General features: G+C 38.7%; 1 protein-coding gene across 5 annotated transcripts in view; it reads left to right on the top strand.

Annotated features, from left to right (window-relative positions):
- SATB1 (SATB homeobox 1) overlaps positions 1 to 14,962 on the top strand; it is a 92,127-nt gene that overhangs the window by 60,848 nt on the left and 16,317 nt on the right. For all 5 annotated transcript variants that reach the window (XM_053980510.1, XM_053980499.1, XM_053980528.1 and 2 more), the window contains one exon: positions 4,467 to 4,622. In XM_053980510.1, coding sequence (XP_053836485.1) covers positions 4,467 to 4,622 — 156 coding nt within the window. The remainder of the gene's footprint in view (positions 1 to 4,466; positions 4,623 to 14,962) is intronic.

The following is a 14,962-nucleotide window of genomic DNA, read 5'->3' as shown; positions in this document are numbered from 1 at the left end:
AGTCATGGTTCTAGGTACTCATTGACCAAAACCTTCATCTCATAAATACAATCCTGGTCTCTCTAACTGCAGATAAATTACAGTTCCTTCAAGTTAAAGCAATCGTGGGTTGGGTCTCAGAGATAGGATGTTACTCTTGAAAGACTGCTATCTAGGAGAACACTACTTTGGTGGTGTTTGAGGACCAGTGAATCTCCATTGCAAGAAGTTCTGGATAACACCAGCTTCCCTGAAACTTTATGGTGGAGTCCCATATGCATGTGCCATGTATCACCACCAACAATTTTTTTTATTTTTTTTCAAGTTGGCAAAATTTTAGATTTAGGTTGATAATATTTGTGCCAAGTTGCATTTTAACAAAAGTAAAATGAACAAAATAATAAATGCAATCCTCTCCTCCCACCTCCACAAAAACCACCATGGAGGAGAGTTAATGGAAACCCTGACACTTAACTATAACTGCACTTCCAGGCGCCACTGTAATAATGGAGTAGTAAACCTTGTCCTGATAAAAGCTGTTCTGAAAGCAACAGCGTTTATTGTACCTCCTCTGCTATTTGCAGAGCAGAACTGAAAAGTAGTTTGTTTTGCCTGGAATGAACTACTTTATGAATTTTAATGTACAATGTAATATTAAAAGCTAAACCAGGATTAAAGAAGATTTTTGTTCCCAAGCTAAAACAGTACTTATGAGAATGTGTTATATAAGATTTTTTTGTTTCAGTTTCGATGGGGAAGGAATGAACTTCCGTGTTTGTGAAACCTCTTCATACTGGTTATTCCTTCTATGACAACAACTTACCCTTTTTTTAGGAAAATTGAGTTAATCCAGAACTTCTTACTGCTGTAATCAGTCTTATTTGATGAGAAGATATATCTGGGTAGGCCAGGAGGAGATGGAAATGTTATTTTGTTTCAAGTATTCTTAGAAGACTAGATTGATTGGTGATAGGAAGATGGCCAAATGAATTCCTGATTCTCAGTGTGTTGCATTTGTAAAATAATGCTCCCCTCTTCAGTCAGTATTTGCAAAATTTGGTTACTAAAAAAACAAAACAAAACAAAACAAAACAAAACAAAAAAAAAAAAAAAAAAAAAACAAAAAAACAAAAACTAGCTGATCTATGGTTTCTTTCCTAAACAGAAAATGTGGCTGTAGGTGTGGGTGGGGTGGGAGGTTGTGCTTAAGTGTGGATGAGATGAGAGATTATGTTTTGTTTTGTTTTTCTCTCCAAAATGAATACTTTTTCCACCTCCTCTCCCAAGTCCTGAAGTTGCACCGTTGAGAGCTTTTTTGTTTTCTGTTGGGTTTTTTTGAGGAGGAGGGTGTTTTTTCAACCCAGCTTCAAACAGCCTCTGTCTTGAACTCAATTTTAAATTCAACACAACAGCCTGGATGCTGCTTATGTATAAATTATGAAACAGTTATATGTATGGATATTCTCCAAGAGGTTAATTGGCATTATTGCATGGAATTCATCAGACCAGAGAAGACCAATAGTCCATCTAGACCAGCCAGAGTCTATACCTGATCTTTGAAGAGAAATTATTAAGACACAGGAGAAGAATTTTTATACTTGAGTTGGAGAGGGAGAAGGTATGACTGCAAATCACAACTCTAGGTAATCCCCAAACCCATCATTTTATAACTTTAAGACTTTATTCCCCTGAAGATCTTTGGGCTAATGCTGCTTTTTGATGCAGATATTTGTGTTTTCTGAATTCAATTAGTGTTCCCTAATTAAATATCAACAGAAGGCAATAGGAGTTTGTTTGTTTGTTTTAACTTTGATGACATATTAGATGCTGTTGAATTTATTGTACCTGTATAAAGACAGATGTGATTGGAAAACCAGAATGAGGATTTTCAGTAATTCCCTTGGGTTAAATGCATATCCACATTAAATTGGACATTGAGAAGTGTGAACCGAGTAACATAGTTTAAATTATGTCTACAGCATGGTGTGTGATGGTTTTTGATGGTCTGCATGTTCGCAGCTCAGTTAAGTGATCTGTGAAGTACTGCTACAACATGAAGCTGTCCTTTGAAGCTCAGTAGCAATCAAAAAGGCAGTGTGCTTACAGAAGAGACACATTTTGATCAAGATCACAAGAGCAAAGTGTTTCCTTCCCAAAAAACTTGTGTATGCTAGCTGAATACCTTCATCTTTTCATCTTCCTCTTGGGTCCTTCAAAGATTAGTTTCAAGTTAAAATTATTTCTGGGGAGAAGGACTGAAATTTGTTTCCCAAAATTTAAACCCAAGGTTCAAGAAGGCATGTTGACAAAGCCATCACTTTTTCATTCTCTAATTTAGCTTAGGCTGATTTTTACAGAAAAATGCACAGAAATAAGTCTGTCTTCAGTTGTATGTTTAACATCCCCACCAGTTGTCAGTTATCTTCTATCATGTCCTTCTTATTTAAAGGTTATAAAATTGCCACTGATTTTGTATTTTTAAATTATTTCACTGTATGATGTTTAGGAGATGCACTTGCTCTTGCAGTCCTGTACTGATTTGTCTGGTGTGAGGCATACCTTTTCCTGCTCTGCAGTAGGAAGGAGAGAGTTTCATGGTGCTGCTCCTCACTGCCTGCTGCCAGGTGCCTCAAATGTTTCTCAGTAGCCTTTGGTTCAGGCTTGGCCATCCTCTTCTGCAATGTCTCTGCTACTGCAGAAAAAGGCATGGCTGCAAAGTACTAATTGTTTTTAGATGAAAAAAAATCACATGATTATCTGTATGCCACATTCTGGGATTTTTCTCTATTTCTACTTAGGACCCTTGTTTTCAGACACCAGAAAGTGCTAATGCCTGCCCTAATGGGGGCAAGGGGAAGTGCTTGTGGACACCTTGTTCTTCTGGTGTTTTGCCCCTTGTAGTTAATGGGCATGTGTTAGCACAGTTCCTGAAAAGCCTGATGGACAAATCTCATTTAGCAAAAGTGGCATGCACTCCCAGTTTCTGGGCTTGATTATTTTATATTAAAAGCACTATGGATGATAGCTAACACAAACTGAGCATGGCATTTCTAGGAAAAAATGGGCTGCTGATTTGCCTAAGTACATCTCTCATCCAAAGCCTTCAACTCTCCATATTGTGAGACCTGTGACATATGAAAGCTCATAGAGAGTGAGATTAGAAGATGAATTATCATGTTGTCATGGTTTCCTTTTGAACCTCAAGGGACTTCAGAGCACAGGAAGATGCTGACTTGCACTGGATCAAACTGATAGTGAAAGTGTGGGTTTAGACACGTACTTAAGAGTAGGCTGAATCACCTCTGGAAGTGCTAGGCTCTGTCCATTAGACTTAGAATTAGCCTGAAGGACTGTCTTAAACTAGCTGTGTAACTTCAGTTCTCAATAACCTCAGTATGAATCAGTAGGTTAGAATTTAAATCTTAGGTTTGATTTTGTTTGCATCATCGCTTTGTGGGTTCTTGGCAGAAATCCAGTTTTCCTTTCCTCTGATCCACTTTAGGATTAGTGGCCCATTAGGTCCACTGATCTTGAGCAAGTCTTGCAAGAGTAACTGCTAAAGACAGACGTTATCCTTAACTATTGAGAGTATTGTAGGATAAGCTGAGTACCTGCTGATTTTCTGTACCTCTCAACTGATATTGCAGAAACTGCAGTCTAACCTTGGTGGGATGATGCTTGGTGTTGAAACATCACTTCCATCATTTCCAGAGGATGAAGGAAAGGATAGTCTCCTGCACATCATGAAGCTACTGATTTATTTTTTTGTTGTTTTCCTTAGTGCTGCAGATGCAGCATAAAGGTGGTACTGTAATCATTCTGTCTTGTTTACATGTTTGGTGTTTATTTAATCTGGACTGGAAGAAGAATAAATATTTGATGTATGTAAGTGAAATACAACTAGAATCAGTAGCTTTAAGAAAGTCCTATCTTGGTTTCATGAAGGAGTGGTTAAAGTATGCATTATTCTAAACTGTCTCTTAAAAACAGCTTAAGAACCAAACTGATAAGATAATTTTTTAAAAATTCAATCTAAAGCCACAACTTTTCAACATTATCATGCATTTGAGTGTACTGGGCATAAGACATGAACCAAGATATATCTGTCAGATTTCTATTTCATTAGAGATTCTTTTATGTTGCACTTACAATTTTTATTTAATTTGTGTGGGGCAAAGAAATCATGTAAGGATTCACAAGTCTCTACAAGACTGACAGGTTTCCACCTAATTTATGATATTGAAATTTGCAGTGGTCTGTTAATGGTAACTTGTATTTCAGATGCACTCACCTCTTACAATGCACTGAATTTTCCTGTTTCCCAATTGCTTGAACCATAGATGACTAACAATGTTTATTCTGCAAAACTCTGAAAGAATATCAGAGAAAGATTGGATAAAAGGAATAAAATGCAAAGGGGAACTGCTTAGGGAGGGAAAGAGAGGAAAATAACTTTTTCATAATGAAAAATGTCTCATATTTTCTAGGTCAAAACTGCTACTATTGCTACAGAGAGGAATGGAAAACCAGAAAACAATTCCATGAACATTAATGCTTCTATTTATGATGAGATTCAGCAGGAAATGAAGAGAGCTAAGGTGTCCCAAGCACTGTTTGCGAAGGTTGCGGCAACCAAAAGCCAGGTAAAATTCCCAGGGCTCAAAGAGCTCCATGTCCTGTGCACTTGTTCTCCCAGATCAGTTTCTATGTGAGTTAAAATGGGTAGCTGAGTCAGTGTATCAGCCCAGTACAACAACTCAGAGTTCCTTGCTGAGTCTGGAGGTAACCTCTGTTTCCCCAGGCAGGGTAGAGAAGCAGCTTCCTGACATCTCTCACTCCCTTTTCCCCACCAGCCAGACACCTTCCCTGTGTGCCCATGGATTGTGGCGTGGCTCAGAAGGGATGAGGTTCATCAGTTCTTAGCTGGTGTGGATCAGGCAAAAGCAATGGTCAGGATCTGGGTATTGCTACCAAAGTCATCTTGAGGCTTTGGTGTTTTGCAATTACATGTGCTGCAATGAGGAATGCTGGGGTGCTGTTTTTTTTGCAAAAAAAAAAAAATTTGACAGACCCACACATGAGTGTGGCTGTCAAAAAAAAAAAAAAATTAAAAAAAAAAAAAAAAAATAATACCAACAGAAAAAGACCCCCCAAAAATTACAGTTGTACAAGTTATAGCTGAGAAAATATGTGTAATTTTGTGGAGCACAATGTTTGCTTGGTTGCATATGTATACGTTGCATATTCAGTTTTTTAGCCTTTGTTTTGTGGTTTCCTATTCTGTTTTCTTTAACTGAAGATTTTCTGTCAAGTTTAGTGGCAAAAGGGAAATCAGAAAGCACTTGTTGGGTGTGATTATCATAAATGACATGTCTTCTGAGAAGGATCACTGGAGTATATGAATGCATTGATTTAAGTGAGAATGTACTCAAGAAGTAAAGGAAAAACATATAGAGAAATGAAAGACTACGGTTATACAAATGCTTGAAAGAAACCCAAAGGCACCAATGGTTGCAAATGTTGAATTTTCATATTAGATTAAGTGTTAAATGCACTTTATCACTTCTTTATTTTTCTAAAATTACTTCATAGAAAAATTCAGCATCCTCCAGGGAATGCTAGTGAAGCTCAGTTAGACTGATGTTTCTTGGGCCATCAGCATTTTAGTGCTGGTTTTCTTTTTAACAGGGCTTTAACTTTTGACTTCTGTGCTGTTCACATTTTGGAGTTCACTTCATTGTACAGAAAGGATGTTGTCTCTTAAGTTATATGGTGTAAGGAGCACTTAAAGGGATATTTTGGAAATGTTGTATCAAAATGATTAAACTCAAGCTGTGGACTGTAAAAATTATAGCTTTATAGGCCACATGCCTGCCTACCCTTCAATCACTGTCAAAGTGATAATTTCAACAATAATATGTTTCTTTTATTGTGGGATTCTAAACACCAAGTGCTGTTTAAACATTAAACTGAATTGTTTATGTTAGTGCTGTACTCAGTGTGTCATACATCAGGCCACTATAATCTCCCATGGAATGTAAAAATTCTATCATGAATCATGGCTTGTATATCGGAAATTACTGTAATTTTGATTGGAAATTACAGAGCTCTTGAAATGTTTCTAATTATGATAGAATGTTACAGCAGCTTCCAACCTGTGTACTCTTCACATGTCTTTATTTACATGTCAAAACTTGGGGTTAGAGAACTGTCCGTTTTCTGCACCTTCTCCTTTCCACTGCAGTCTTCTGTATGGCTAAGGTATGAAGCCAACCTGTCAGCCCACATAATTTTGTTCTGATCTGATTTGTGTGATAGTGTATTTATTTAAGTGCAAAGCCTTAAAATTTCTAGGTGGGTCAGCTCTTCCAGTGCTGACTTTCCAAGGGACAGGCAACCAAAATGAAGCCTGAAAGCTTCCAGAGGATGCAGTGCAGGTTTATTTGAGCATTGCTATAAAATTTAGATTCTTGTACAAACTTTGCTACTAAGTACTGAAAACAACACCAAACACATAGTTCTTTTCCATTTTATTCTGGTGATCATACCTGTGTTCTCAGGGGTTATTTTTCTTCCCAATTTCAGCAATGTAATGTTAATTTATGTGTCTAGCAAGTTTTCAGGTCTGTAGTTAGATAGTGTTATTTGTACCAGAAAGCTGCTTTGCAGAAGTAACCTCCTAGGTAGACTAGGATGTGCTGGGCCTTCTCAAACTAGCTGACTGTTAGTAACCCAATTAATAATCTTTGAATAGGTAGCACTGCCACATATACTAAAGGAGGTACACGTATTGTAAAAGATTCTCATTGGAACTCTTCAGTGGTATAAGTAAACATTTCTTAGGACAAAAAAGTCTCCCTTGCACAAAAGGAGGCTTGTTCAAACATATTCTCTAAAAGAGCCTCTCTTGAGAGAAATCTCTTACTGATATTTTTTCAATTTGGAGGTATTGGTTCCATACTCAGAACAGGAAATCCTGAAACAACCCAAGTTATAGTAAAAAGTCTGAAGGACACATATTAGAACATGATGTGTTGGTTAACATTTTTGTTTTTAAAAATTGCTAAAATTGAACGTTGCTGATTTTATCTTATTTTGGATATAAAAAATTAATTTCTGAGTGCAGTCTGGAGTTGTGGTATAAAATCATATGTGACCTAAACCAGCTCTTAGAGAGGACAAAGGCCTAGAAGGCCTTTTTTTTTTTTTTTTTTTTTCCCCTTAATAAACTGATTTGGGGCAACATTAGATTGGATGTCTAAGCAGCCAGCATCTGCAAGGTGGCTGGGCTTGCCTGAGCCAGGAGACTGCAGATAATGTTCTGCTGACTAGAGCACTTTGTACAGAATTGTTACTAAATGATGCGCTAGAGGAGTTTCTATTTGGGTAGCGCCAAGGTAAAAAACTAGCGTCTTCCCTTGCGCTGTGTTTGTGCCTTTGGCAAGAGTGGAACTGGAAATCCTGGGATAATCACTTCATTACAGTGAAAAGTCTGGAGGAAACATATTAGAAAATAATGTGTTTATTAACAGTTTTATTTTTAAATCCTCCTGAGTTGTGGAGGACCAACCGCATGTGAACCTGATGCTCAACAAAGCAGCTGGGTGCTGGGGCCTGCTGTGGCATAGGTCGTGGGATTAGGCAGAGGTTGCAGCGCTGTTAGAGAGTTTATTTGCTGACTCAGGTGAGGGATGATTTGCCTGCTTGAAGTTTCAGAGTGCACTTTACTGGCAGCTTGTTGGTGATCCCAAAAGAAAGGGCCTATCTGGTGCATGGGTTTGAATGGGTTTGGGGAGACAGCTAGGACATTCCTTCAATTGTTGAAGTCTTTTTCCATACAGGAATGCATACATTCTGTATATTTTTTAAGTTTCTATGTTTTTAATGATATATTATCTACAGAATAAATTAAAAATCTGTTAAATTCAAAATATAGACTTCAAAAGTTAATATGATTATACTGAGGAGCTAAGGAAGATATTACAATTCAAATTCCTGAATACAACATATCTTTGGGTAATTTTAAAACTTTAATTAGCAAAACACCTAATGTCCGTGTTTAAAATCTTATGCTTTTATTGTAGGTTGTCTTTCTAATAGGCCTGCATGGTTTTTTTGTTAGATTATGTTGAAAAGAAAGCTTTGCAAAAATGCACACAAAAGGAAGACAGAAAGGTTTACCAAGTGTTTTGTTTCTTCTCGCAGATTGTTGATTCTTAATGGTAGAGTGGCAATGCCAACAGTATTATTTGCTAAAATTTAATCAGCACACCTGAATAACTCTAAATTAAAAGAATCCACACATAAAATTTTGTGGCGTACGTTACTTTTACAATTTCATCGTATTGGGTTTTTATTAAATTTGTAACCTGAAAGTCTGGTTCGAGTACTTATGGAAGCACATTCTTAATTTTGTTATTAAAAAAAAAAAGTTGATTTGTATAATGATCATTAAGGTATCATGGTTCAGTAACTCTGCAGTGGTTACGATGTTCTCATGTGGGAGCCAGGGATGAGTTTTCCTTGATGGTGACAGATGCTGAAATCTAATTTTATTCCATAAAAACAGATAAACAAGCAAACAAAACCCCCATACCTAAGAGCCGTGAGAGATAAGGCAGGTAGAGACTTGTAGCGTTTCTGTATGTTTGCTATGTTTTGAGAAGTTAGATTTATGTTACGGTTTATCCTGAAAACCTGTGGCTTGTATGTGCTAGTATGTAGCAGGGAAGAAAAGCAATACTTTGCTGAAAATCAAGTTAAATTTCTAAAGCTTTTTTAAATTTCAGAAATTACAGTTTACAAAAACTGCAGTAATATCAAGCTCCATACCTCTGAGAGTCCCATGCACTACAGTTTAAGGCCGCTAGCCTGCATTTTTTGCCTAAAGAAGTTTAATTTTTAGTGAAATAAACGGGTGAAATCAATACTCTTCTGCAGCATCAATCCTACCAATGGCTCTTTTTATGGCCCCATAGGTGCCAAATGCCCTTCTCACCAAATGAAAATGCCTGTATGTGGAGGGTGAGACAATTGGTTCTCACAGGAACATGCTTTGATTTTAAAATAAATCTAATGGAGTACTACCCATACCTCCAGAAACCTCATCTAATGATGTAGAGTTCTGACCTGTTACTTCTGAGCTGTTGTGTTGTGTTGCCCAGTTTTCTGTCCTTCCGTCCCTGGCTTTTGCTTTGATTAGTAGTCATTTCATGTACAAAGTGTGGAGGTAAAATATTGGGTTTCAGACCGTGCTAGAGACTCCATCCTGAGCCATCAGGCAAGTATTTTATGCAGTGGCTATTTAATTAGAAGCATTTGACTTTTTGTCTTTGTATGCACCCGGAGTTTTGTCTTCCAGGAGGCTGCGTGAGGAGATCCAACAGGTAGGCGCAAGGCAGAGCATCTAGCACTCATGAGTAGATGGGAAGGAGTTAAATGGGAAGGGAATGCTAAACATTGGCACTAAAAATGCTTTTGGCATGCAAATACCATGCTTTTCCTGACATAAATATTTTCAGAATAGGCCATTAGAGTTCAGGTATATAAAACCCTGCTTTTACTGGAAATTTTAATGTTGTAGTAAACCTAGAGATTTATAGTGAAGAATTGATGTCTGTTATCTCACTTTTATCTTTTTAACCAGCAGTTTTATAAATGCTATATCTTTGATCTGGCTTTTTCCATCTAGAGACTAAGCTATATACTCTAATAGGAAAGTCATTTTTAAACAGCTTCCCACACTGAACAAGCACGGTATTGTGGATCTGGCACAGAGATGTAACATGCCATTACCGCAGATATAGAACAATCTATTCAACTATTTTCCAGCTGGAGGAAAAGAAACCTTTTTATCACCAAGAGTAACCCTCTGGTAACAATGTGGCTTTAGAAGAGGATCTTGAAATTTATTTCCAAAGCTGTTTCCTCAGGGCACTGCACCTCAGGCTGCCCAGAGGGGTGCAACCTGCAGGGCAGGAGGGGGCTCTGTCCTTTGCCCATCACCCTGCTCTCCATCAATTTCTCTCCTGCCTTTGTCTCCCTCAGAGCAGCTGAGTCACTTCCTGGGTTTAAATCTTGGCTTAAAAACCTCCTTCCCCCCCCCACCCCCCTTCCCCCCCAACCTCAGTGTACAATGGATTCTCTGTGGAGCAGGGAGGGATGCTGCACGGGGAGACGCGAGGTGGAAACACAATGTACTCTGAGGTCTGCTGTTTCACAGATCCACCTGGAAATAAACTCCTCACCCCAGTGCAAAGGTGAGATACAGTAGTTAGAAAACATTAGCTGCAAAAACACACAAGAACATATATTTTTATTATTTTTTAATGTTGTTTTCCTCCCCCCTCATTGCCTGGGGGTGATTGCTCTGGCAGTTGAAGAGGTGCCATGAGCAGCAGGAGTCCGGGAGGGATCGGGATGCAGGAGGAAGAGTGTGAACTGAGAAAGCAAGATGGGCTTTTGCATGCAATCAAGAATTGCCCCATAAAGCAGCATGTCATTCAGTGAAACTGTGAAAGTTGGCAGATAGAGCTGATTTGTTTCTTTCACAAAATATCGAGTTACAGAGTCATAGTGTGTTCTGTCTTGCCCAGGTCAGAGGAAAAAAGATTTTCAGGTTTCTGGTAGGGAAAAAAAAAAGAATGTTCCATGTCCTTCCTCTGCCCCATGTCCTAGTCTTTTTTACAACATCTCTTCTCAGAAATAAAGGTTAAAAGCTCAGGAAATTTCTGTAGCTTTAAAAAAAAAATACTTCTCAGAAAGGGAGTAGAAAATCGAGTTCAGTTGACTCTCTTATCTCCTGATCATGATAGTCCCAAGAAAGGGCTGGCATTGATCCTGACTATATCCCACATTATTGGTATGGCTTTGGTGAAGTGGCTTGACTTCAGTGAGCCTTGGGTTCCCCCTAATAAAGAACAGACAGCAGCTTCATGAATCAACAAAGGTGCACTGAAGAGAAACCACCTTAAAATCTTCAAGGTGGTTCACATCAGCATGTAATTGCCCATGTAAATCTATGTAAGGGAGGGAGAAAAAGTCATTAAAACCTGAAATAACAAAATAGAAATAAGAAAAAATAAACAGGTACAGAGAATACTTAATTGTTAAGAGGATTATATTGACCTCTTCAAACACCTCCTTGGAGCCAGGTAGCCCTTTCAACACATTAGGCAGAGGCTAGATTTGTTGACACACTGATGAAAAAGAGTGCTTCCTTGAACATGCTTTACACGTGGGGTCAAATCGGCTGAGGCTGGAGATTCCCAGTCAGATGGGTGGCAGCAGGAGCTGTTCAAATGCTGCTGTTTAAAGGACTGGTAGCAGCTTCAGGAGATGGAGTATATTTGAGCCCTGAGGAGAGTTTCCCTGGAGGGATACAGTGCACACCTGCCCTGCTCTGGTTGGGAGTTAATGCTCAACGCTCTCACGGCCGCAGCCTGTGGCGCGTCCCTGGGAGGCTCTGGGACCGCTGAGTGCCTGGCAGGATGCGGCCCGCAGGTGTCCAGAAACAGCAGAGCAGGGGGTTTTGGTTGGATGGTTTTTGTCTGGTGGAAAGAGCATAAATGAGAGAAGCTAGGAGAAGTACAAGTTTAAGTCATTAAATGTACAAATGAAAAAAGAGAGCCAAGAAGAGAAAGCTCTTTACAAAATATAAAATTATGTTAAAGCATCAAGACGGCACAACATAAGGAATGTTTGGTACATGTTATTGAAACTGAAAAATCAGAGCATGGAATGAATTATAATTTAGCATAATCCATAATTTTACAGTTTTCATTTTGAATTATTTATCTTATATGATTTGATTAAAGATAAAACTGGCTGACAAGATCTCTAACATCTCTGCATGTCTTAACGTCAAATGAAAAAAACTCCCTATTATAACTTCACCATTTTAAATTTTTTATTTGTATTGTTTCTATATAGCTCCTTTTTATTTTTAAAGCATATTTCAGCTACTCATTGTGTACACGCGATTCCATAACCCATCAGGCTTCAGTGTTGCCTCAGTACCTCTGATTCAGTAAATCAGATCATAGGCAGCATGCTGTCATATAATAAGGTGTCTGATCCTTATTACCAGTTTGTTGATGCACAGACTCCTTCAAATTGACCATTGCAACACATGGTTTCCCCTGAAACTAGCTGTGATAATTAGCGTGGCTCTAATGAGACAGAATGTCACTGATCTTGTGCTGAACTGTCGAGTATCGACGCTACGGATGGGAACTGTCAAAGCTTGCCATCTGTGACAGAGCTTGGCATATTCCATTTGCAAGGTAGAGCATGCTCAATAGACTGTTTTTAAACAAATGGTCCATTTCTCGATTAGGGCTCTGTGTTCTGTTACTGTGGAAGACTTTATATCATAGTTAAACTTCTTGGTTTTTTTCCCCCTTTTTCTTCTCCTGGGGTAAGCTCATTAGGAAATGAAAACATTAATGATTCTCAAACCAGTCCTTCAATCTTCTGTTAGACTTCTGTGGAGAGGTGGGGAGGATCTGATCACATATTTATTCTTCCTTCCCCCAGTTATCTTAATGTATTTCTTCTAGGGCTTGTGATCCCACAAGCCCTACAAGATTTTATCTGAATTTTTTAAGCATTGAGGGGTAGGGATGGCATAGTTTTGAAGTATAGAAGAACAAAAACTTAAAAGTCTCAGGTGATGTGCAGCAAGAGCATGTGCACCTGGGATGAAAGATTGAACTGGTCAGGAGAGTCAAGCACCCAGGCTTCTGGGACTGACCCTGCAAAATGCCGTGAAAAAAGTCCAGCACTGCTTATCATTCCAAAATATGCTTTGTTGCTTTTTATTTCCTCCTTCTCTGGCAGACCACACAGGGCTTGTTCTGAAGAACATTTTCACTAATCTGATCAGGCAGCCAAATACGCCGGGAAAACTGCTTTAATGATCCCACTAATTACCTCAAGTCAATATGAACTGTATTATTAGACTGAGGGAAAATATTCCATTAGGTCTCCCCCTTGGGAGTTTCTCCGCTTTGTGATGTCACCGAAGCCTTCGCCCTCTCGCTTGTAATTAATTTTATTTACACACGCAGGCACGCACAAGGTCACACCTGCACAACCGGAGCTGGCCAGGGAGCTAGTGGCACTCAGGCTTAATCAGATCTGTCATAATTACCATTCTGCATGTTTCTGACACACGCTGTGAAATATTTCAATTTAACTGCCGCTACCAGCACAACCAGATGTAGTGTGAGTGTGGCTGCATTGGAAATATTATTCCTCAGGATAAACTCTCTCCTCCTCCTTTTTCCTCCCACCCCCTCTCCCTTTTACAGCTAATGTGGCACAGAAGCTGATGTATCCTGTAAATCTTGAATGCAGTGCTAGATTGATAACAGCAGATTAGACAGTTTAACCACAAACAGCTTGTTCATTTTTCACAAATGAAAACCACATGTGGTGTAACTAAAATTTCAGGCGCTTTTTTTTTTTTTCCCTCCTCTTTGGTTCTTGTTTCCTTTTGTGTGTGCGTGTGTGTTAAGGTTTGCCTTTAGCTGTAAAGGGGTGAAATAAAAGCGTAAACATACAGGGGGAAGAGACACTACCGTCTTTGGAGATTATTTCTCTTTGACCTTTATTAAAAACCTTCCCTGTTTTGGCAAAGAAATCAGATACCGCACAGGGGTTTGTCACTCACTCTGAGACTTTCTAATCTCTGGGGTTTATGCCCACTTATTAAAGAAGTCATCCTACTGTGCTGGTTTTCAAAATAACATGCCAGCAAACACCTCACTTTAAGAAGAGCTTCTAACCAAAAAATGTAGTCTTCACTGCTACTTAAATTTAGCAGAAATAAAATTTTCTGCCAAAGTTTTTCACCGTGTTTTTTGTCTCCTTGCTAACCCTTCCCAGTACCTCTTCCTTTGGGGAAAAGATTCTTTTTAAAAAAGAATCCTCAAAGTCTTTAGAAATTTTTGGAAATGGAAAAATGATCAGTTTTTTTATTAAAAGACTCCCATATTTCTTTTGAAAACAGATAATGAAAAATTAAATATTTTCTTATGAAAACACTTTTTAGGAAACTAGAAATTTCTGTAAATTGTTTTGTCTTTTTTTCATAAATTCATTTTTTTAGGTAAATTGTTCAGCTTTCCCTTATTAAACAGCCATCAGTACTTGGTAAGGTGTTTTTTTTTAAACCATCTACTCTTTAGTAGATCACAGTTGGCTAGTTTTCCTACACTGAGAAAAAAAATCAATGCTATTTTGATAGAAAGTTTTAATTATAAGATTCTAAAACAATTTTTGCAGCAAGGAAAAAAAAAGTAAGTGTACAGAATGGAACTGAGCAGATTCTCTGAAAGCTGTCCCAGGTATTATCAGGCAGGAAGAATGGAGCAGTACACTGGATAGAAATTCCTCGAGTCTAATCTGTAATAAGGCTTCCAGGGGCAGTTTAAAAAAAGGTAGCTTTAGTAAGAGGTTCAATCATTGGCAATCAATCATTGGCAGTGATTTGTGATGCAGTGGCAATATTGAAAGTGCAAGAGCCAGGGAGCTAAGACTCAGTGTTCGAAGTCAGTTACAAGAAGGTGAACACGACAGCTGAAGGTGCAGTTTGTAGCAGGAAATTTGGCAATTTAGATGCCCCCCCCAGGCTGATGCAGACAAAGACCCATGCTCATTCCAGTTGGCCAGCAGCTAGTGACTGCATTTCTGACTGCATCACTAGTTTCCCAGAGCTGAGTTGGTCGATGCAGGTGTGCCATCAGTGTCCCTCACTGCATGGCAGTGCATCTCCATTAGTTGCCCCCTCAGGATCCATGCAGGCCCCAAAAAAAGTGAAAATCATATTCTGGAGGAGCAGCCAAAGTCCTGGAAGTGCTATGGCTGTAGATATCAGAAAAATAAGTCTGAAGTAAGATGAAGAGGAGGACAGGAAGGGTTCATATTGAATGAGGAAATGCTGAAATGAACTGTCAAGATTCTTGCAAAGATCTGGAAA

This window comes from Vidua macroura, chromosome 1, assembly GCF_024509145.1.
Source record: "Vidua macroura isolate BioBank_ID:100142 chromosome 1, ASM2450914v1, whole genome shotgun sequence".
In the NCBI taxonomy this organism is placed as follows: domain Eukaryota; kingdom Metazoa; phylum Chordata; class Aves; order Passeriformes; family Viduidae; genus Vidua; species Vidua macroura.
Note: the sequence above shows the minus strand (reverse complement) of the source record. Positions and strands in the feature narration are given on the sequence as shown.